The sequence below is a fragment of the Zea mays genome, chromosome 10 (assembly GCF_902167145.1).
Source record: "Zea mays cultivar B73 chromosome 10, Zm-B73-REFERENCE-NAM-5.0, whole genome shotgun sequence".
Classification (NCBI taxonomy): domain Eukaryota; kingdom Viridiplantae; phylum Streptophyta; class Magnoliopsida; order Poales; family Poaceae; genus Zea; species Zea mays.
In genome coordinates, this window is record NC_050105.1 from 128,024,094 (window position 1) to 128,047,687 (window position 23,594).

The window sequence follows — 23,594 nt, forward strand, 5'->3', positions numbered from 1 at the left end:
GGCGGGGGAAGGAGTATCATGTCGTAGCTGCCGTCGAGGGACATGAACTCAAGACTCCCGAAACGGAGCACCGTCTCGGGCTGGAAAGGTTGCTGGAGACTGCCCATCTGGAGCTTGACGGGAAGCTGTTCGTCAACACGCAGCAGGCCCCTACCTGGCGCGCCAACTGTCGGCGTTTCGAGACCGAGGGGTCCCTGGGCCGACGAGTGAAATGTCGCCGTGTGCCCCAGCCCAGATGGGTCAGCGTGAGACGGAGCGCGAAGGGGGGAAAAAGGCAGCCGAAGCGAGAGAGAGGTGGAAATCCCGTGGCCTTCGTGTTTGTCCCGCGCCCAGGTCGGATGCGCTTGCAGTAGGGGGTTACAAGCGTCCACGCGGGAGGGGAGCGAGCGGCCTCACGCGAGCGCCTGTCCCGTCCTCTTCCCTGCGCGGCCAACCCTCTCTAAGAGGGCCCTGGTCCTCCCTTTTATAGGCGCAAGGAAAGGATCCAGGTGTACAGTGGGGGGTGTAGAAGAGTGCTAACGTATCTAGCGGAGGAGAGCTAGCACCCTAAGTACACGCCATCGTGGCAGCCGGAGAGGTTTTGGCACCCGGTTCGTGTGGTGTCGTGGCCGTCGGAGGAGCGCTGGAGCCTGGCGGAAGGACAGCTGTCGGGGCTGTCGAGTCCTTGCTTACATCCTCTTGCTTTCGTAAGGGGGCTGAGAGCCGCCGTCGTCATAGAGCATGCGGGGCGCCATCATTACTTGTCTAGCGGAGCAAGCCAGATAGGACGCCGGTCTTGTTCCCCGTAGCCTGAGTCAGCTTGGGGTAGGGTAATGATGGCGCCTCCTATTGACGTGGTCGGTCCGTGCCCTAGGTTGGGCGATGTGGAGGCTCCTCCGAGGTCGAGGTCGAGTCTGTCTTCCGAGGTCGAGTCCGAGCCCATGGGTCGGGCGAGGCGGAGACCGTCGGCGGAGGCCAGGGCTGAGTCCGAGCCCTGGGGTCGGGCGAAGCGGAGTTCGTCGTCTTCAGGGGCTGAGCCCGAGTCCGAGCCCTGGGGTCGGGCGGAGTGGAGTTCGTCGTCTTCCGGGGCTGAGCCCGAGTCCGAGCCCTGGGTCGGGCGGAGCGGAGTTTGCCGTCTTCCGGGGCCGAGCCCGAGTCCGAGCCCTTGGTCGGGCGGAGCGGAGTTCGCCGTCTTCCGGGGCTAAGCCCAAGTCCGAGCCCTGGGTCGGGCGGAGTGGAGTTCGCCGTCTTCCGGGGCTGAGCCCGAGTCCGAGCCCTAGGTCGGGCGGAGCGGAGTTTCCTATGGTGCCTGAGGCCGGGCCTGGCTGCCTGTCAGCCTCACTCTGTCAAGTGGCACAGCAGTCGGAGCGGCGCGGGCAGCGCTGTCCTTCTGTCAGACCGGTCAGTGGAGCGGCGAAGTGACTGCGGTCACTTCGGCTCTGTCGACTGGAGGACGTGCGTCAGGATAAAGGTGTCAGGCCACCTTTGCATTAAATGCCCCTGCGATTTGGTCGGTTGGCGTGGCGATTTGGCCAGGGTTGCTTCTTGGCGAAGACTGGGCCTCGGGCGAGCCGGAAGTATGTTCGTCGCTGGAGGGGGGCCTCGGGCGAGACGTAGATCCTCCGGGGTCGGCTGCTCTTGCCCGAGGCTGGGCTCGAGCGAGGCGTGATCGAGTCCCTCGAATGGACCGATCCCTGACTTAGTCGCACCCATCAGGCCTTTGCAGCTTTGTGCTGATGGGGGTTACCAGCTGAGAATTAGGAGTCTTGAGGGTACCCCTAATTATGGTCCCCGACAAGTGGACTTGTTATAGACTCTATATGCCCTTGTGTTTGAGTCATAACCAAGTAAAAAAGACTTCTACAGCCTTAGGAGCAAATTTAGATTTTCTACCCCTTTTAACAAGAATAAAACATTTGCTACCAAAGACTCTAAAATATGAAACATTGGGCTTTTTACCGGTTAGGAGTTCATAGGATGTCTTCTTGAGGATTCGGTGAAGGTAGAGACGGTTGATAGCGTAGCAAGCGGCGTTGATTGCTTCCGCCCAAAACCGGTCCGAAGTCTTGTACTCATCAAGCATGGTCCTCGCCATGTCAAGTAGAGTTCTATTCTTCCTCTCCACTACACCATTTTGTTGTGGTGTGTAGGGAGAAGAGAACTCATGCTTGATGCCCTCGTCCTCAAGAAAGCCTTCAATTTGAGAGTTCTTGAACTCTGTCCCATTGTTGCTTCTAATCTTTTTGATTCTCAATCCGAACTCATTTTGGGCTCGTCTCAAGAATCCCTTTAATGTCTCTTGGGTTTGAGATTTATCCTGCAAAAAGAACACCCAAGTGAAGCGAGAATAGTCATCCACAATTACAAGACAATACTTACTCCCGCCGATGCTTATGTAAGCGATCAGGCCGAAAAGATCCATGTGGAGTAGCTCCAGCGGCCTGTCGGTCGTCATGATGTTCTTGTGTAGATGATGAACACCAACTTGCTTTCCTGCTTGGCATGCGCTACAAAACCTGTCTTTCTCAAAATGAACATTGGTTAGTCCCAAAATGTGTTCTCCCTTTAGAAGCTTGTGAAGATTCTTCATCCCAACATGGGCTAGTCGGCGATGCCAGAGCCAACCCATATTAGTCTTAGCAATTAAGCAAGTATCGAGTTCAGCTCTATTAAAATCAACTAAGTATAGCTGACCCTCTAAGACTCCCTTAAATGCTACTGAATCATCACTTCTTCTAAAGAAAGTAACACCTATATCCGTAAAAAGACAGTTGTAACCCATTTTGCATAATTAAGAAACAGAAAGCAAATTGTAATCTAAAGAATCTATAAGAAAAACATTGGAAATAGAGTGGTCAAGAGATATATGAATTTTACCAAGTCCTTTGACCAAACCTTGATTTCCATCCCCGAATGTGATAGCTCTTTGGGGATCATGGTTTTTCTCGTAGGAGGAGAACATCCTTTTCTCCCCAGTCATGTGGTTTGTGGACCCGCTATCAATTATCCAACTTGAGACCCCGGATGCATAAACCTACAAAATAAGTTTAGGCCTTATTCTTAGGTACCCAAACGGTCTTGGGTCCTTTGACATTAGAAACAAGCACCTTGGGTACCCAAACACAAGTCTTGGAGCCCTTGTGTTTGCCCCCAACATATTTGGCAGCTACTTTGCCTGATTTGTTAGTTAAAACATAAGAAGCATCAAAAGTCTTAAATGAAACATTTTGCTCATTTGATGCAATAGGAGATTTATTTTTAACCAATTTAACATGAGTGGATTGCCTAGAACTAGATGCCTCACTCTTATACATAAAAGCATGATGAGAGCCAGAGTGAGACTTCCTAGAATGAATTCTCCTAATCTTATGTTCGGGAAAACCAGCAGGATATAAAATATAGCCCTCGTTATCCTGAACCATGGGAGTTTTGCCCTTAACAAAGTTAGACAATTTCTTAGGGGCATTAAGTTTAACATTGCCTCCCTGTTGGAAGCCAATGCCATCCTTAATGTCAGGGTGTCTCCCACTATAGAGCATACTTCTAGCAAATTTAAAATTTTCATTTTCTAAGTCATGCTCATTAATTTTAGCACTAAGTTGAGCTATGTGATCATTTTGTTGTTTAATTAAAGCTAGGTGATCATGGATAGCATCAACATTAATGTCTCTACATCTAGTACAAATGGAAACATGGCTAACAGTAGATGTAGAGGGTTTGCAAGCATTTAATTCAACAATCTTAGCATGTAACATGGCATTCTCATTTCTAAGATTGGAAATAGAATCATTGCAAACATTTAAATCCTTAGCATTAGCAATTAAATTATCATTCTCAATCTTAAGGCTAGAAAGTGATTCATTCAACTTGTCAATTTTAGAAATCAAACTAGCATTATCATTTTTGAGGTTGACAAGAGAATCATCACAAACATTTAACTTCTCAACCTTAGCAATTAATTTAGCATTCTCATTTCTAAGGTTGAAGATAGTGTCATGGCAAATGCTAAGCTCACTAGTCAATTTTTCACATTTTCCTATCTCCTGAGCATAAGCAATTTTAACCTTAACATGCTTCTTGTTTTCCTTAATAAGGAAGTCCTCTTGGCTATCCAAGAGTTCATCCTTCTCATGAATAGCACTAATTAATTCATTCATTTTTTTCCTTTTGTTGCATGTTTAGGTTGGCAAAAAGAGTGAGCAAGTCATCCTCATCATCACTAGAGCTAGCCTCATCACTAGATGTTGCATATTTAGTGGAAGCTCTAGATTTTACCTTCTTTTTGCCATCCTTTGCCATGAGGCACTTGTGGTCGACGTTGGGCAAGAGGAGACCCTTGTTGACGGCGATGTTGGCGGTGTCCTCATCAAAGGAGGAGTCGGTGGAGCTCTCATCGGAGTCCCATTCCCGAAACACGTGGGCATCGCCGCCCTTCTTCTTGTAGTATCTCTTCTTTTCTTTCCTCTTTCCCTTCTTGTCATCGCCCCTGTCACTATCACTAGACAATGGATATTTAGCAATAAAATGACCGGGCTTACCACATTTGTAGCAAACTTTCTTGGAGCGGGCCTTGTGGTCTTTCCCCCTCCTTTGCTTGAGGATTTGGCGGAAACTCTTGATGATGAGCGCCATCTCCTCATTGTCGAGCTTGGAGGCGTCGATGGGGAGCCTACTTGACATAGACTCTTCTTTCTTCTCCTCCATCGCTTTGAATGCGACGGGTTGCACCTCGGGTGTGGAGGTGGTGCCTCGCTCGATGATTTGTTTGGAGCCTTTGATCATCAATTCAAAGCTCACAAACTTTCCTATGACCTCCTCGGGAGACATTAGCTTGTATCTAGGATCACCACGAATTAATTGAACTTGTGTAGGGTTAAGAAACACGAGTGATCTTAGGATAACCTTGACCATTTCATGGTCATCCCATTTTGTGCTCCCGAGGTTGCGCACTTGATTCACCAAGGTCTTGAGCCGGTTGTACATGGCTTGTGGCTCCTCCCCTTGGTTGAGCATGAATCGACCGAGCTCCCCCTCGATCGTTTCCCGCTTGGTGATCTTGGTCACCTCATCTCCTTCGTGCGCAGTCTTGAGCACGTCCCAAATCTCTTTGGCACTCTTCAACCCTTGCACCTTATTATACTCCTCTCGACTTAGAGAGGCGAGGAGTATAGTGGTGGCTTGGGAGTTGAAGTGCCGGATTTGGTCGACCTCCTCCGAATCATAGTCCTTGTCCCCTTCCTTCGGTACCTGCGCTCCATACTCAACAATATCCCATATGCTTTTGTGGAGTGAGGTTAGGTGATGCCTCATTTTATCACTCCACATAGAATAATCTTCACCGTAAAAAACCGGTGGTTTGCCTAATGGGACGGAAAGTAATGGAGTGCGTTTGGAAATGCAAGGATAGCGGAGGGGCATCTTACTATACTTCTTGCGCTCATGGCGCTTAGAAGTGGCGGATGCCGATTCGGAGCCGGAGGTGGAAGGCGACGAAGAGTCGGTCTCGTAGTAGACCACTTTCTTCATCTTCTTCTTCTTGTCACCTTTCCGTTGTGTCTTGATGGAGGAAGAGGATTCCTCCTTGTGCTTGTGGGCAGACTCCCTCGAATGGGTTCTCCCCGAGCTTGCAGACTTGTCATCGCCGGTCCCGATCTCCCTCTTGGCGGATGCTCCCGACATTACTTCGAGTGGTTAGACTCTAATGAAGTACCGAGCTCTGATACCAATTGAAAGTCGCCTAGAGGGGGGTGAATAGGCAAATCTGAAATTTATAAACTTTAAGCACAATCAACAAGCCGGGTTAGCGTTAGAAATACAAGCGAGTCCGAAAGAGAGGGCAAACAAATCACAAGCAAATGAAGAGTGTGACACGGTGATTTGTTTTACCGAGGTTCGGTTCTTGCAAACCTACTCCCCGTTGAGGTGGTCACAAAGACCGGATCTCTTTCAACCCTTTCCCTCTCTCAAACGGTCACCTAGACCGAGTGAGCTTTTCTCCTTAATCAACGGGTCACTTAGACCCCTTACAAGGACCACCATAACTTGGTGTCTCTTGCTTGATTACAAGTTGCTTGAGAACAAGAATGGAGGAAGAAGAAAAGCGATCCAAGCGACAAGAACTCAAATGAACACAAATATCTCTCTCTCACTAGTCACTAATTGTTTGGAGTGATCTTGGACTTGGGAGAGGATTTGATCTTTTGTTTGTGTCTTGGAATGAAGTCTAGAGCTCTTGTATTGAATGCAATGGCTGAAAACTTGGATGCCTTGAAGTGTGGTGGTTGGGGGGTATTTATAGCCCCACTCACCAAAATGGCCGTTGGGGAGGCTGTCTGTCGATGGGCGCACCGGACAGTCCGGTGCGCCAGCCACGTTACCCAACCGTTAGGGTTCGACCGTTGGAGCTCTGACAGCTGGGACCACCGGACAGTCCGGTGGTGCACCGGACAGTCACTGTTCACTGTCCAGTGCGCCTTCTAGCGCTGCTCTGACTCTACGTGCGCTGTCCGCGCACTGTTCACGTTCACTGTTCACTTTTGCAGATGATCGTTGGCATAGTAGCTGTTGCTCTGCATGGCACACCGAACAGTCTGGTGCTACACCGGACAGTCCGGTGAATTATAGCGGAGTGGCTCTCCAAAAACCCGAAGCTGAGCAGTTTAGAGTTGTCTCCCTGGTACATCGGACACTGTCCGGTGCGCCAGACCAGGGCAGCCTTCGGTTGTTTTTGCTCCTTTCTTTTTGAACCCTATCTTGGACTTTTTATTGGTTTGTGTTGAACCTTTAGCACCTGTAGAACTTATAATCTAGAGCAAACTAGTTAGTCCAATTATTTGTGTTGGTTAATTCAACCACTAAAATTATTTAGGAAAAGGTTTGACCCTATTTCCCTTTCAAGGGTCTTCAACAAATCATCAGGGTTAGTTGAAGTCTCTAGCGACGTTGTATTTGATGAGACTGATAGCTCTCCAAAAGAGCAAGTTGATCTTGATGATATAGATGAAGATGAAGTTCCAAGGCTGTAATGCGCACGATGGCGATAGGTGATGTGCGACCACAGGAACTACAGGATCAAGATCAGCCTTCTTCCTCGACGCTGGTGCATCCCCCAACTCAAGATGATGGATAGGTACCTCAAGAAGAGGAGCGTGATCAAGGGGGAGCACGAGAAGAACAAGTTGTGGAGGAAGAAGCACCACGGGTCCCTCCAACTCAAGTTCGAGCGACGATCCAAAGAAATCACCCCGTCGATCAGATTCTAGGTGATATCAGCAAGGGAGTAACGACTCGCTCACGTTTAGCTAATTTTTGTGAGCATTACTCGTTTGTCTCTTCTATTGAGCCATTCAGGGTAGAAGAGGCCTTGCAGGATCCAGATTGGGTGTTGGCCATGCAGGAAGAGCTCAACAACTTCAAGAGAAATGAAGTCTGGAGCCTGGTGCCACGTTCAAAGCAAAACATTGTGGGAACCAAGTGGGTGTTCCGCAACAAGCAAGACGAGCACGGGGTGGTGACAAGAAACAAGGCTCAACTTGTGGCAAAAGGTTATGCCCAAGTCGCAGGTTTGGATTTCGAGGAGTCTTTTGCTCCTGTGGCTAGGCTAGAGTCTATTCAAATATTATTAGCCTATGCTACTCATCACTCTTTTAGGCTATTTCAAATGGATGTAAAGAGCGCTTTGCTCAACGGGCCAATCAAGGAGGAGGTATACGTGGAGCAACCCCCTGGCTTTGAGGATGACAGGTATCCCGACCATGTGTATAAGCTCTCTAAGGCGCTCTATGGACTTAAACAAGCCCCAAGAGCATGGTATGAATGCCTTAGAGACTTCCTTATTTGTAATGCTTTCAAGGTTGGGAAAGCCAATCCTACTCTTTTTACAAAGACTTGCAATGGTGATCTCTTTGTGTGCCAAATTTATGTCGATGACATAATATTTGGTTCTACTAATCAAAAGTCTTGTGAGGAGTTTAACAGGGTGATGATGCAAAAGTTCGAGATGTCGATGATGGGCGAGTTGACCTACTTCCTTGGGTTCCAAGTGAAGCAACTCCAAGACGACATCTTCATCTCCCAAACGAAGTACACACAAGATCTTCTCAAGCGGTTTGGGATGAAGGACGCCAAGCCCGCAAAGACACCGATGGGAACTGATGGACATGTTGACTTCAACAAAGGAGGTAAGTCAGTTGATCAAAAGGCATACTGGTCTATGATAGGTTCATTGCTTTATTTATGTGCTAGTAGACCAGACATTATGCTAAGTGTATGCATGTGTGTTAGATATCAATCCGACCCCAAGGAATGTCACCTTGTGGCCGTTAAGCGAATTCTAAGGTATTTAGTTGCTATGCCTTGCTTCGGAATCTGGTATCCAAAGGGTCTACCTTTGACTTGATTGGATACTCAGACTCCGATTATGCCGGGTGCAAGGTTGATAGGAAGAGTACATCAGGTACGTGCCAATTTCTAGGAAGGTCCCTGGTGTCCTAGAGTTCCAAGAAACAAACGTCTGTTGCCCTATCCACCGCTGAGGCCGAGTACGTTGTCGCAGGATAGTGTTGCGCGCAACTACTTTGGATGAGGCAAACCCTTAGGGACTTTGGCTACAATTTGAACAAAGTCCCACTCCTATGTGATAATGAGAGTGCAATCCGCTTGGCGGATAATCCTGTTGAACACAGCCACACTAAGCACATAGACATCCGGCATCACTTCCTAAGAGACCAACAGCAAAAAGGAGATATCGAGGTGTACCATATTAGCACTGAGAACCAGCTAGCCGATATCTTCACTAAGTCTTTAGATGAGAAAAGGTTTTGCAGGTTGCGTAGTGAGCTAAATGTCTTAGATTCACGTAACTTGGATTGATCTATAGCATACTTGTGTTCTATGCCCTTGATCATGTTACCTTATGCATTTCAATCAATTATTGTTTATGGTGCTCAAGTTGTACAAGTGGTCCCCGGACCTCACAAGTCCATATGCGGATGATGCACATATTAAGGGGGAGATGTGCTACAACTTGACCCTTTGAGACTAACCTGTTTGTTTGAGTATACTTGATATAGTCCCAAAGGTGCATTGAAAGGGAAAAGTGAACTTGGACGATGCAAAGTCTTCCACTGCACTCTGGTATTAGTGTACTTACTTCCAAGTTCATACTTGCAATTTCATTGCCTTTTTGCTCTTAATTGACATTTTTGGTGAGGCAATGGGGTTAAGGGGGCCAAAAATGATCTCGTTTTGGTGCTTAATGCCAAAGGGGGAGAAATTAAGGCCAAAGCAAATGGATCAGCTACCACTTGTGAATTTCAAAAATGATAGAGTTAGAATTTTTGATTTGTCCAAAATGCCCTTATTGCAAAATTTGGTCTCTTGTGGGGAAGAATTTTGATTATGGAAAAAAGGGGGAGTTTTTGGCACTTGATCAATTTTACTCTTGGAATAACTCTATATGTGCCCAAACAAGTGTGTTTGACTTAGAGATAGGAAAAAGAATTTGATTTGCAAAAACAAACCAAGTGGTGGCAAAGAGTGATCCAAATATGCCAAATCATAAGCAAAAACAATTTGGTCTTCAATTTGAATCGATATTGCACTTCTTTTGTTGTTTTTTGATGTGTTGGCATAAATCACCAAAAAGGGGGAGATTGAAAGGGAAATGTGCCCTTGGGCAATTTCTATAAGTATTTTGGTGATTAGATGCCCAACACATTATTTGAGTACTAATGTGCTAAATGTGTGAAAGGTGCAAATCAAAGTAAAAGGTATCTTTCTAGACTTAGTACATTGTTTTTGTGAACTAACATTGTTTGTCTAAGTGCTAGAAACAGTGTCGAAAAGAGAGGAAACAGATTGCAAAAGACTTGGCTGTGAGCAGCCAAACTCTAGTTCGGCCTGGCACACCGGACTGTCCGGTGCGCCAGGCTGCTCCTCGATGAACTCGCCGCTCTTGGGATTCGACGGCGGCGTACGGCTAAAAATCACCGGACTGTCTAGTGGTGCACCGTACTGTCCGGTGAGTCAACGGTCGCCAGCGCCAACGGTCGGCCGCACAATCTACGGGCGACGCGTGGCTGCTCCAACGGTCAGTTGGGTGCACCGAACTATCCGGTGTGCACCGGACAGTGTCCGGTGTGCCATCTGGCCCGAAGGAGCAATGGTCGGCTCTGCCCGATTTGGAAGGAAATCGTGCACCGGACAAGCTACAGTGGTTGTCCAGTGGCGCACCGGACTGTCCGGTGCGCCACTCGACAGACGGCAAGGATAGCCTTCCTTGTTGGCCTCCAACGGCTCCTAGCTGCCTTGGGACTATAAAAGGGACCCCTAGGCGTATGGAGGAGGCAACTAAGCATTCACTAAGCACTCTATGACTCCCACACTCTGCCATCGCGTATTTGATCGATTGTGTTAGTGATTTGAGCTCCGTTCGAGTTGTGAACTCTTTGTGCTACATTTCGAGCTCAAGTCTTGGCTTGTGTGCGTGTGTGTGCTGTGTATTTGTGTCTTGTGTGTGTTGCTCTCCCAACCTTACTCTGTGCTTTCTTTGTGATCTCTATTGTAAGGGCGAGAGACTCCAAGTTATGGAGATTCCTCGCAAACGGGAAAATACCCTAAAGGAAAAGACTGTGGTATTCAAGTTGATCATCGGATCACTTGAAAGGGGTTGAGTGCAAACCTCGTCCATTGGGACACCACAATGTGGAAGTAGACAACTGTTACTTAGCCGAACCACGAGATAAAATCGCGTGTCTCTTGTGATTGTTTTCTCTGTGATTATTTTGTCCACAAGAACTCGCCTCAAAACTACTTAATCGCACTAACATCTCTATAACTAAGTTTTGTGGCTATTTAGTGTTTAATTTTACAGGATCACCTATTCACCCCCCCCCCCTCTAGGTGCTCTCAGTAAGTGCGTGTTAATAGTGTCCAGGACGGAGCGAGGGACGACGACTACTCCTTCTAAAGTCGGTAGATGTAAAAGAGGAGAAGCAACAAACAAACAAGAGGAATGTTGAACGCGTCGCCCAGTGGCTGTTGTCGAAGAGGTAGTCGCCTCGAGGAGCACGACATGGGACTAGGTGAGGCAACAAATGGCGAAGACACACGCGGCGCACGAGTCTGCTTGTATAGGCGGTAAAGACATGCATGTGGCGTTGAAAAGGACAGAAAAAGAGGAATAAAACAGTCGCCGAAAAAGACATGACACTAAGGGCAAATGAGGAACCCTAGTTCAAGAGTAAGGATCCACCCATCATATTACGAGCGACATCAACTTTAGGGCATGTATAACACCATTTAATATGGGGTTTCTAGAGAGGTCTCTAGAAGCTAATTAAAAAAATACAAGAGACGACGTTCGGCTACGCTACAGCTAGCAGCAGCAACTGATGTGGAGCAGTAGACTAACTCACCAAAGCAACAACCTACAGCGATAGCCAAGAAAAAAGGCATTCAATCAACTTCAAACTCTTCACGAAGAGTCTGTATCTACACGACTCCCCATACATAGGGCCTGTTTGTTTTGGCTTCTGGCAGTTTCTGGCCACCAAAAGCTGCTGCGGACTGCCAAACGCTCAGCTTTTTAGCCAACTTTTATAAAATTCGTTGGGGCAAAAATCATCCAAAATCAACATAAACACATAATCGGTTGAGTCGTTGTAATAGTAGAAATCCGTCACTTTCTAGATCCTGAGCCCTATGAACAACTTTATCTTTCTCCACACGTAATCGTAATGATACTCAGATTCTCCCCACAGTCAGATTCTTCCCACAACCAGATTTTCAGAAAAGCTAGTCAGAAAAAAGCTGAATCAAACAGGTATAATGTCTCTTAATAACATTTATGGTCTAGAGATTCAAGGTTGCGTCATACAATCTTTTAACTGTCTTTTGTACTTAAAAAATTGAACCATCATCACAAAGTTGTACATGTCCTTAGGGAGTCTTAAGATACTCCAAAATGATGTGGTGCATCATGGGTCCATTCCTCAAATTTTGTAGGATGACTTCATTTCTCATTTTAGTATTAATAACTAATTATGAGAAATGAAGTGGTGATAAATCAACTCATTTCATTCCACAAACTAAAAAGCGAGGACTGAGAAGATGATGGACTAGCTCATTCCTCAAACCAAACTCCCTATCAGTGTGTGTCTCGGTCTCATATTTGGTAAGAGTCCAATAATGATATAAAAATGTGAAAAACGGGATGTTGGCAGTCTCATTTTTGTAATAACCTTTACCTACTGGCCATAGCCTTGGGCTTCTCCAGCCTCTCTCAGTTGCGAGCAGGTAGGACAGGGATGTCTCCTAGCGTCCTCTCTCGTCCCTCCAATTTTGAGGGACAACTAGGGACAACACTGGAATAGTCTTGTTCCAACCCCTGACTCTGAACCAAACAACCTTATTTAATGGATCGTTCTATCCCATCCCGTTCTGTCATTACAACCAAACGCACCTAAGACACTCCAAAATGAGGTGGTGCATCATGAGTCCATTCCTCAAATTTGGTGGGATGACTTCATTCCTCGTATTAGTATTGATAATTAATTATGAGAAATGAGGTGATGATGAATCAACTCATTCCATTCCACAAACAAAAAAAGCAATAACTTAGGCCTCGTTTGGTTTGAGGGACTAAAGATTAGTCCCTCCATTTTAGTCCCATTTTTACTAAATTGCCAAACAGTAGGACTAAAACAAGGACTAAATTGCTTTAGCCTCTAGTCCCTCAAGATGTGGCTAAAAGGGACTAAACCATATTAATTCCACGTTTGCCCATCATTTAGTTCAATTGTACTAATAGCAGGAGAATGTTAAAGGCCATTTTAGTCTTCTTATGAGTCATTTAGTATATTCTTACTAATTTTAGTCCCTAGAACCAAACATGCTAGGGACTAAACTTTAGGCCATGTTTGGTTTCAATTAGTCCTAGAACTAAACTTTAGTCCTAGGACTAAACTTTAGTCCCTACATGTTTGGTTTTAGGGACTAAACAGATTCTAAAGTCATTAAATACATTGTCCAAAGACTCAAATGCCCTTAGAATATACTCATAATATTAGTTATCCATACAAAAAGGTAAGGGCAACATGATAATTATGGCCTTTTAGTCCCTTTTAGCACCTATGTGAAGGACTAAAGACTAAATCATTTTAGTCTATATTTTAGTCCTAGTGTTTGGCAAAAAAGGGACTGAATGAGACTAAAAACTAGAGACTAATATTTAGTCCATCTAACCAAACACCCCCTAAACTTTAGTCCTTAGACTAAAGAAACCAAACATGACCTTAGAAGATGATGGACTAAGGCCATGTTTGGTTTCTTTAGTCTAGGGACTAAAGTTTAGTTAGGGAGACTAAAGTTTAGTTCCTAACATGTTTGATTCTAGGGGCTAAAAATAGTAAGAATATACTAAATGACTCATAAGAAGACTAAAATGATCTTTAACATTCTCCTGCTATTAGTACAATTGAACTAAATGAGGGATAAATATGAAATTAATATGATTTAGTCCCTTTTAGCACATATGTGAAGGACTAAAGACTAAATCATTTTAGTCCATATTTTAGTCCTAGTGTTTGGCAAAAAAAGAACTAAATGAGACTAAAAACTAGAGATTAATCTTTAGTCCATGTAACCAACCACCCCTAACTCATTCCTCAAACCAAACTCTCTATTAGCGAGTCCAATAATGACAAACAAATGTGAAAAACACGATGTTGGCAGTCTCATTTTTGTAATAACCTTTACCTACTGGCCATAACCTTGGCCTTCTCCAGCCTCTCTCAGTTGCGAACAACCTGATGGCGAAGAAGAAAGGCTCGGCCGCCGCCGCCGCCGCCATGGCGGATGAGACGGACGTCTCGAGTCCTCAGGGCTCCGCCCCCGGCAGCGAGGGAGGTGGGGAGAAGGAGGGCGCCTTTCTTCTTGGGGAGCCAACCTGGGAGGACGCTGGCGGCGGGCGGTGGCGGTGCGCGGAGACGGGGCACGAGCTGCCGGAGCGGGAGAAGGAGGCCTACGCGCGGTCCCGCGCTTGCCGCCTCGCGCTCATTGACCACGCCGTCGCGCAGAAGAAGCCGCCGCTCAACGCCTTCAAGCCCCACCCCGAGCACAAGTACGTACTGACTACTGATCCCCTCTGCTCCTTCTGCTGCTATTCTGTTCTGTATTGGTGCCTATGCCTACCAGTAGCTCATGCGAATTTGTTCGCGAGCACTTACCCTGATGCGAGCCTGAGGGTTCAATTGGATATCCGTTAGTGCTAGTGCAAAACTGGCTATGCATTAGTGCTAGTGCGCTGCAGTTCAAATGATTTTAGAGTTCTGGATCAAAACGCATTTCGGCATGATGCTGTGGTGACTGGTGACGCCACATCTTATTCCGAGATAAACTAGTGACAAAATGTTGATGTCCATCCTTTTGATGAATCATAAGTTTACTACTATTGCGCTTTGGGTGGTTTATATATTACCGTCTACCGAGCTACGTTTTTTTTTGTACAAGATCGAAGCTGGTATGCAAGATTACAGGGGATACAATTAACAAGTTGGAGGATCACATATGGAAGCACATCAACGGGAAGAGATTTCTTAACAAGCTAGGTAAACGTTATCTGTTAATGCCAGACGAATTGCTTGAGAACAATTCATTATTATCAAACGCAGATTCCAGTAGAACTTGCCTGGAATTATGCTACCAATACAACCAGCTGCATAAAACCTGCACTAGAATGTTTGTACACATGTAACCATTTAATGTGCCCATCCCCGTGTAACAGAAAGGGTAGAAGACCGGATGGCTTCTGGTGAGATGCCTGATGGAGAACCTGTGAAGTCAAATGAAGTGGCAAAGAAGAGCAAGTCAAGCAAGAAGGACAAGAAGAAAGCTAATGTTGCCAGCACTTCTTTGCCAAGAGAACCTAAACCAGAGATGGCTGATTCAGATGATCCAGATTTCTGGGTGCCTCCTGTTGGAAGTCGCTGGGATGACGATGACGGGAAAGACAGATGGGAGTCATTACCAGGAAAGCCCAACTTAGCAAAGAACGAAGGTGGTTCTGGTATGTGTGAATTTGTCAGACTAAACTACATAGGCAATACCTGAAGCTAGTAATGATCAATAGTTTATATCATATTCACATTTGCTAGAAATGTTTGTTGCATAGGTAACTTTTGCTCAATATTTTAGTTGTTAGACTTCTTGTTTTATGAAACTCTGGGACTGGGAATGTATTGGTAACGTGAAGGGTTCCTTGGATCCTTGAATCCAGCTTGAGAAATAACCATCCCCAACATGTCCAAGAAAAACTCATGGAAATATTCCATGTCCAAAAAAGGTTGTTTGTGCACTATATGTACACATTAAACAACGCTTAGAAGATCATCTTTGATGTTAGTTATGCATAAGAAATTTTGTTTTACGATTGCACTTTTGGTACAGTTGGGCCATATGTATTGGATGTCCCCTAGCACACTGAAGTTTACAGTCCATGTTTTATCCAACTTCACAGATGTGGGGTTCATTTGTAATTAGATTGCACTCCCTCTGTTCCACATTATAAGTCGCTTTGACTTTTTTGGTACATCAATTTCGCTATGTATCTAGATGTAACATATGTCTAGATACATAGCAAAATCTCTATATAAAAAAAGTTAAAGCGACTTATAATTGAGAACAGAGAGTGTACCTATCTAATGCTGTTCAGCAGTTCACTCCTTGCTTCTGGAATTTGTGATAGTGTCTCTTTTTCAATCATGGCGTGATCAGCTGTTAAACGATGAATTTTCCCTTGTATCGCAGATGATGATGGTGGTGATGACAATGATACGGCTGACAAGGATGATGCTGAATCAATGGAACTTGCTTCAAGGTATCTTCATACCTTTCGCTCGATTAAATGAATAATGCCTGCTGTCTCATATATAAGCAAGGTTTTCAACTACTGTAGCAGGACAAAGCGAATGTCAATAGAAGCAGCTGGGCCAAGGAAGAAAAAACCCAAGAAGGAGCAGTAAGACATTCGCAATTTGTCAAGACTCAAATGAAGAATTTGGTCTCGTTGGGAAGAAGAAGCGTTATCTATTTGATTATTGGGTCGTGTTTCCTCAGATTTGGGTAATCAATGACTGGATTTGTGTTAGCATGCTTATGGTTAACGCCTGTCAACTGTGATACATCTACATTTGCACGTACCTTGCATTTTTTTTTTTGGAAAACTTTGAGGGCCAACTATCAGTTGTCTTTTGCTAGGGTTTAGGACGTGCTATGATTGGACAACATAGACGGAGCTAGAGCTCCAAATTCCAAGATAACTCATTCGAAATATTAATAAGACTGTCCTGATATATTAGGTAGGAATATTTTAGATTGCCGATTTTTATGTACTTCTGTTCCAAAACATCGGTTGCACTCGCTACAGCTGGAGCAGTATCTGCAGACAGAAAACTGCTTTCTACTGTAGCTAAAACCTGATGAAGCCGCAGCTGAATTAAAAAAAAACAGAAATAAAGAGACTGGACCTTAGCAAAAAATACAGGAAACTGGTATCACCAGTAATCATTGCAGGAGCAAGTACCATCCTTAAAATGATGAAATATATTCCGGTCTCGAACAACAATCTCCCTATCGTACACCTTCGAAATCAACTTTGTGGCCGAGTGGCAGTCTGCGCAGACCCTTAGATTCTTCGACAAGCGAATTGTTGCACCAGGGTCCAGCTTCATGAGGCCAAACGCAATGGCCAGCTTCTCGCTGTGATGGGAAACGGATACTTCCTTCTCACGCTCTTCAACCTCTAGCCTCACATCAGCTGTGTTTGGGACATACCCAGCCACCTTGATCCTGCCAATCATCTCCTCGACTTTCTGGTATATCTCCCTCAACTCGGGGTGGTCGCTGTCTTCGGCAAAGAACTCGAAGACAACCCCGTCCAGCTCAATGAGGCTGCAGCCTGGAGTTTTCTCGATCCCTCTATCCTTCATTTCCTTTCGAACCATCGCTGCGTCCTTCCACTGTCCCGCCGATGCATATATGTTTGACAGGAGCACGTAATCACCACTGTGACTGGGGTTCAAGGAGATGATCTGCTTCAGTGCTTCTTCCCCGATCCCAACATTTCTGTGAACTGCGCAGGAAGACAGTAGCGCCCTCCAGATAACAGCGTTTGGCTCGATGGGCATGGTCCTGATAAACTGGTACGCCTCATCTACCAAACCGGCCCGCCCCAACAGATCCACCATACATCCATAGTGCTCAACCCTTGGCTTAATGCCATAGTCCCGAGCCATGCTATCAAAATGCCGGCGGCCCTCTTCAACCAGGCAGCTGTGGCTGCAAGCCATGAGGACACCAATGAATGTCACGTCTGTGGGCTCGATCCCGGCCTCGCGCATTGACGAGAAGAGTTCCAACGCTTCCCTGCCCCTCCCATTGGTTGCCATGCCCTTTATCAAGGCTGTCCACGTCCACGAGTTCTTCACAGGCATTGACTCAAACGCTTCAACCGCATCGTCAATGCATCCACACTTCGCGTAGAAGTCCACCAGTGCAGTGCCGAGAATAGTTGTCAGAGATAGGCGCTTCCTTCTTACGTAGGAATGCACCCACTTCCCTGTCTCAAGTGCACCCAGGACAGCACAGGCAGAGAGCACGCTTACCATGGTCACATCGTTCGGCTCAACTCTTGCAAGCTGCATCTCACTGAAAAGACCGAGCGCCTCTCGGCATTGATCTGCCTGCGTGTAGCCTGAGATCATTGCGCTCCAAGCAACCACATCCCTGGACTGCATCCCATCGAACAGCCTCCGTGCCTTACCAATCTCTCCGCACTTGGCATACATGTCCATCAGTGCGGTCACCAATTTCGGGTTCCTCGCCAGCCCCTCCTCGTCCACATGTCCAGCAACCCACTTGCCAAGCTTCGCGTCACCTATCCTTCCGCATGCCGTGACCACACTCACCAATGTGACCTCATCAAAGGCCACACCAACCTCAAGCATGCCCTTAAACATCTCCACCACCTCCATCCAATCTCCGTTCTTCAAGTACGCCGCGACGATCGCGTTCCACATCACCACGCCACTCTCCTCCGCCGCGTCGAACACAAGCCGTGCCGCCGCAACGTCGCCACAGCTCGCGTACATATGAATCAAGCTGCTCAGAACGAACCGATCGGCCACGAGCCCACGCTTGACGGCGTACGCCTGGACGCCGCGCCCTACGTCCAGGGCGCACATCCTGGAGCACGACTTGAGGGCACAGGCGGCGGTGTGCTGATCAGCGGGGCAGGCCGAAGCCGCGTGGAGCATTTCGATGAACAGGTGCAGGGCGTCCTCCGGGTGGCCCGCGTGAAGGAAAGCTCGCATAAGGACGTTGTAGCACGGCGTCGAAAGGGGCGGCCGCGGGCCCAAGCGGAACAGGCTGACCGCGTAGGGGAGCAGCGTCGGAGAGGCCGCGGCCGCCTCGAGGAGGGAGTGGAAGGATTTGGCCGACCCGGTGAGCTCTCCGGACTTGATTAGTGCCGCGTGGAGCTGTGGCAAGTAGCTAGGATCTGCGCGGAGTGGAGCACGTGGCGGCGCCGGCCCGGCGCGGCCCGGTGTGGGGAGAGCCGCCGTGGGGACGGCGGTGGCCATTCGAGATGCCTTGCTTGGGTTTAACTGCTTATCGTTGGTTATTATTATCCAAGTGGTCTCTGCCTCTGCGTGAGACACTGATATCTGGGCCCACACGATAGAGATACCTGTCCTCCATTTAAATTCCGGATCCGCCTCTAGTCTCCGGCGTCTCCGCACAACAACTAATCACCATGGCGGCCTCCACCTCTCCACTCCTCCTCGCCCTTCTCCTCCTACCCGCGCTCACGGCAGCGGCCTCGCTCCTGGCGCTGCCGCTCTCGACGGCGTCGCGGTGGATTGTAGGTGTGGATGGGCGGCGCGTGAAGCTGGCGTGCGCGAACTGGGCTTCGCACCTGGAGCCCGCAGCCGCGGAGGGCCTGGCGCGGCGCCCCGTGTCGGACATCGCAGCGCGCGTGGCAGCGATGGGGTTCAACTGCGTCAGGCTCACCTGGCCGACCTACCTCGTCACCAACGCCACGCTAGCTTCGCTGCCGCTGCGGTGGTCGCTGGAGCGCCTAGGCATGCTGGAGTCCGTCGCCGGCGTCAGAGTCAACAACCCCGCGCTCCTCGACCTGCCCCTCATCGACGTGTTCCGGGTACGTGTTTTTTTCCCGCTCAGTGGAGCACTCAAATTTGTATTTAGTTATTGCTCAAGAACCAGGATTGTTGGTTTAATCGAGATTCTATTTCTTCTTTCGACTAATTTTAATTTTGTGCCACTACCAATCAAGCGCGGTTGATTTTTTCCATAAAAGAAGCTTTATAAAAAGGTTATCAAGAGTGATACATAATACAAAGACTTGATACTTTCAGTCAGTCTCTGCCTAATGCACATAGGCAACCTAACAGGAAAAAGAAAAACAGACATAAATATAGCAGCATCCCCAAGCTAGCGACAATCAATCCGAAGACTAGATTGTCACCTATGCGACCGAAAAAAAAAATATTATGGTCGTCCACATCAAGAGTTATGATCCCTCCACAACCAACGGTCACATCTCCTCTCGCTGAAGGATAACCTAACTTGAAAGATTCCGTGTGACCAAATAGATAACCTGCAAAAGAGAGTTTTTTCTAAAAACTATGTTATTTCTACCGATCGAGAGCGCCCAACACAACACCGCCGCTACAAGTAAAAACACTGGTTTCAACACACTATTAAAACCTTGAAGCCAACCTCCAAACATATGCATATGGTCCACATTTTATGGTTAATTGATTCTAGTGCCGATCTGTTGATGTTTTTTAGATAAGGGTTACTTAAGTTGGCCTTCTTTGGAAGGCATTGTAGGAGCAGCGATCGAACCCTGGCGACCAGCTCCCGCCCTGCAAAAGCACTGTAACTGTTAATGTGACCGGTGCTGGCCCAAGTGAGAACGAGGAAAATAATTGGATATAGCTTCTTTCTCTTGGCTTTGAATTGGCAAGTAGTGATTTTTGTTAAGTCAAACTTATCTGGGTTTGATCAAATTTGTAAAAAAAATGTATAGTATCAACAATGCCAGATAAATGCACTATAAAAATACTTGATGAAATTAATTGGATGCGGCAGGTGTTGTCATGTTAGTGCACTTTGTGTACACTTGGTCAAAGTTACAAAAATTATACTGAGGAAAAGAACTCAAATAAACTGTTTTTTCAGCATAGTAGTAGTATTCAGAATTGCTGCTCTTGTATGACCAAAATGAAGTCGAATTTAACAATAATGGACAAGTGACTGCCTTTATTATACTCTCTCAAGCAAGATTATGTCATGGATCAGTTGAAGTATAGCTAAACCAGCAACTCGCTGTTTTTGGCCAAAACAGGTTGCTTAACAAGTCCAAACGTTACAAAAAAAGGAAACTTGAATGCCTCGGATCTCATTAGTGCTATTTGATTTTTACTTAAACAAGTTGGAGTTGCTTCCAAACTCTGCTGTTGGCTAAAACAGATTTCTTAACAAGTCAAAACTTTACAAACAAGTGGAAACTTGAATGCGTAGGATTTCATTGATGCTATTTCATTTTACTAAAACAAACTGTACTTGCGTCAGAGGTGCAAACTCTGCAGATCTGTTATTTCTACTGAAGCACAGAATTTCATCAAAGAGCTCACCAAAGAAGCTTAGGAAAAGGTTTTTAAACTGAGGGCTCAATCCCAATCAGGAAAGATCTGGTCATTTTTGCTATTTCAGGAAACACAAAGAATAGTTGCTTAATGGTTCTCCTCTTACTATCGTGTGTTCTAGGAAAGGAATAGTTCTCCTTCAACTGTTCTTATCCAATTAGGGGGTGTTTGGTTGCTCCTGCTAAAGTTTAGCCCGGGTCACATCAAGCGTTTGACTTTTAAATAGGAGTATGAAATATAGACCCAACCAACTGGACTAGATTCATCTCGTCTTTTAATCTTCGGCTGAGAAATTAGTTTTATAATCCGACTACATTTAATACCCCGAACGGAGGTTCAAACATTCGATGTGATAGGGGCTAAATTTTAGCAGGGGCAAACCAAACACCCCCTTAGTTTCAACACAGACAGCATACCTACTACTCACCAAACCAATGGTCCAGTGTGAGGGTGCCTTACAAGTATCAAAGTTCTAGCTAGAACAGGTATTGCTTTGTAGGTTTTGTTATGATGACTATAAAAGATACCAAATTGCCAACTGGTGTATTGTTGTTGTGACATGGACAGAATACTAGACTAGAAATCAAGTTAAACTAAAAAATGTTATTAACTTAGCAATGGATAAATGAATTATGATAATTTAATCCTTCTGACATTAGTTGAATTCATTAACCATAGGAAGTGGTGTCATCATTAGCCAGAAAGGGTATTATGGTCATACTTGACAACCAAATGACCACTCCAGGATGGTGCTGCAGCAGAACTGATGGCAACGGCTTCTTCGGAGATGTGTACTTCGACCCCAATGAATGGTTGAAAGGCCTCAGTGCAATGGCGACTATGTTTAACAACACGAAATATGTTGTTGGCATGAGCTTGCGGAATGAGCTTCGAGGACCGAAACAAAATGTTAGTTTGTGGTACAGGTATGTGGGCATGTTGTTGTGATGGAAAATGGCATTTTTCATGTGACTCTTGGTATCAACAACCTTATTTACAATTTCAATTCCATCTTAGGTACATGCAGCTGGGTGCTGAAGCTGTACATGCTGCAAACCCTAATGTCCTGGTTATTTTGTCGGGCCTGGATTTTGACAACACTCTCAGCTTCTTGTTCAAAGAAAAAGTTAGGCTATCATTTTCTGGAAAGTTAGTTTATGAGCAACATTGGTATGGCTTCTCAGATGGTGGCAATTGGGAAACTCAGAACCAGAACGATGTTTGTGGGATGGTTGTTGATTTCATATGGGCTAAAGGATTATTCCTACTTCAACATGGCTGGCCGTTGTTTTTCTCTGAGTTTGGATTTGATATGTCAGGCACACATATTGGTGACAATCGCTATCTTACCTGCTTCTTAAGTGTGGCAGCCGAAATGGATCTGGACTGGGCAATTTGGGCTCTGCAAGGGAGTTACTATATCAGAGAGGGTATTTTAGCTTATGATGAATCATACGGATTGCTGACATGGGACTGGTGTACAGCTAGAAATCCTAGCTTCATTAAAAGGATCAATTCTCTGCAATCAGCATTCCAAGGTTTGGCACTTCATTTGTCTAATTAATAGTGTTCTTCAACATTACGAGAACCAAAGCTAAAAACATGTCAAAATCTTGTTGTTTATTACACATTTTTTATGATCGAAGTATGCTGAAAGTAATACTTTGCGTACATATTATTATTGAATTTTCAGTTCTTTTCAAGAGCTTAACTGCACATATATGAAACTTTCGAGCTTTGATTCATTCAGCAGCATTACATATAGATTTAACCTGTAGAAGCTGGTTGTATATAAACAGGACAGTAAAATTTAAGCAAATCTGAACTTTACGGAAAATAAAACTTCACTACTTTTCGATCATTGCAGTGCTTACTGGATTTTCTTCCGCCAGTTCATAACGAATGCATATTTATATGCTAGGTCCTGGTCTTCCAAACACTCAACAGCCATACTACATAATATTCCATCCCCAAAGTGGGCTCTGCGTCTTGGCCAGGTCTTCCAAGTTACTTGAGTTGGGTCCATGCGACGAATCAAACGCCTGGAACTACACCTCAGCGTACGAGCTGGTAGTGAAAAGCACAGGGCAATGCCTTCAGGCGCAGTCGGTAGGCAAGAATGCGAAGCTCGGCACCGATTGCAGCAAACCAAGTTCGAAGTGGCACCTGATATCGGATTCAAAGATGCATGTCTCGGCTGAGCTCGCGAAAAATGGAACCAGGGTGTGCTTGGAAGCCAGTCCTGACGGTGCCATCAGAACAAATCAGTGCAAGTGCCTAAGCGTCGATCCGACCTGTGACCCTGAGAGTCAGTGGTTCAAAGTGATCTTAAGCAGCAGAGACATACCTGGAGGCGACTCCATCTTGCAGTTGCCGTCACTTGGCCCCTGGCCTCCGACATCCCTTAGTTCTTGAGAGTCTGAAAGCTGCTCATTTCCATGTGGTGTGACCAAAGAGGAATACGAGCGAGAATTACGTGAAAAATCTGCAGGGTTGCTGTAGGCAGCTGGGTACTGTAGCGTTGCATTTGGTTTTTAATGTACAGTATGAATAATCTATTGTGCTTTGGAAGGAAGTAAGCTGCTTCTTACTTGGTGTTGGCGTCTGTGGCCGTCAAGGCTGAGTATGTAGCTCTGTAATTTGGTTTGTATATCTAGAAGAGAAATTGTTCGAAAAGCTGCTGTTTTTGGCAGCACCAAGATTGTATATCCACCATTTTCATGTATGTTGCGTGTATGAGATCTTTGAGAGTTGAAGGAAACTGAGATATCCACCATTTGCATGTACGCAAGACGAATTTGGATGCCTATTCTGTTCTTGTTAATAAAGTGTTACCTAGTTCCTCTTAGTTTTTCTTTTTAGTTTTTTTAGTTTTTTTTTGCAAAT

The 23,594-nt window shown here is 45.9% G+C and overlaps 3 protein-coding genes across 4 annotated transcripts; 2 read left to right on the forward strand and 1 right to left on the reverse strand.

Moving 5' to 3' along the window:
* The first annotated feature begins 13,697 nt into the window (after positions 1–13,697).
* On the forward strand, positions 13,698–16,346 carry LOC100283472 (uncharacterized). Of its 2 annotated transcripts, none has more exons than XM_008663756.3 (5): positions 13,698–14,101; positions 14,491–14,588; positions 14,765–15,046; positions 15,787–15,856; positions 15,935–16,346. In XM_008663756.3, the coding sequence occupies exons 1-5, from the start codon at positions 13,791–13,793 to the stop codon at positions 15,999–16,001; spliced, it is 828 nt and encodes a 275-aa protein (XP_008661978.1). In that variant the 5' UTR covers positions 13,698–13,790; the 3' UTR covers positions 16,002–16,346. The 2 variants fall into 2 exon arrangements, with proteins under 2 accessions (XP_008661978.1, NP_001358870.1); NM_001371941.1 differs by having other exon boundaries at positions 15,938–16,342.
* LOC103641766 (pentatricopeptide repeat-containing protein At1g08070, chloroplastic) lies at positions 16,332–19,166 on the reverse strand. The gene has a single exon (XM_008665099.4). The coding sequence runs from the start codon at positions 18,615–18,617 to the stop codon at positions 16,533–16,535; it is 2,085 nt and encodes a 694-aa protein (XP_008663321.1). The 5' UTR covers positions 18,618–19,166; the 3' UTR covers positions 16,332–16,532.
* Positions 18,748–23,380, forward strand: LOC100193538 (Cellulase (glycosyl hydrolase family 5) protein). The gene is made up of 4 exons (NM_001138649.1): positions 18,748–19,195; positions 21,387–21,634; positions 21,726–22,246; positions 22,630–23,380. The coding sequence occupies exons 1-4, from the start codon at positions 18,791–18,793 to the stop codon at positions 23,121–23,123; spliced, it is 1,668 nt and encodes a 555-aa protein (NP_001132121.1). The 5' UTR covers positions 18,748–18,790; the 3' UTR covers positions 23,124–23,380.
* Positions 23,381–23,594: the final 214 nt, after the last annotated feature.

Excerpts from the sequence above, each read along its gene's own strand:
- LOC100193538 (NM_001138649.1), top strand. The coding sequence starts at position 18,791 with ATGGCGGCCTCCACCTCTCCACTCCTCCTCGCCCTTCTCCTCCTACCC. Across the intron at positions 19,196-21,386 it reads CCCTCATCGACGTGTTCCGG|GAAGTGGTGTCATCATTAGC; the intron begins GTACGTGTTTTT and ends CATTAACCATAG. Across the intron at positions 22,247-22,629 it reads TCTGCAATCAGCATTCCAAG|GTCCTGGTCTTCCAAACACT; the intron begins GTTTGGCACTTC and ends TTTATATGCTAG.
- LOC100283472 (XM_008663756.3), top strand. The coding sequence starts at position 13,791 with ATGGCGAAGAAGAAAGGCTCGGCCGCCGCCGCCGCCGCCATGGCGGAT. Across the intron at positions 14,102-14,490 it reads AAGCCCCACCCCGAGCACAA|ATCGAAGCTGGTATGCAAGA; the intron begins GTACGTACTGAC and ends TTTTTGTACAAG. Across the intron at positions 15,047-15,786 it reads AAAGAACGAAGGTGGTTCTG|ATGATGATGGTGGTGATGAC; the intron begins GTATGTGTGAAT and ends CTTGTATCGCAG.
- LOC103641766 (XM_008665099.4), bottom strand. The coding sequence starts at position 18,617 with ATGGCCACCGCCGTCCCCACGGCGGCTCTCCCCACACCGGGCCGCGCC.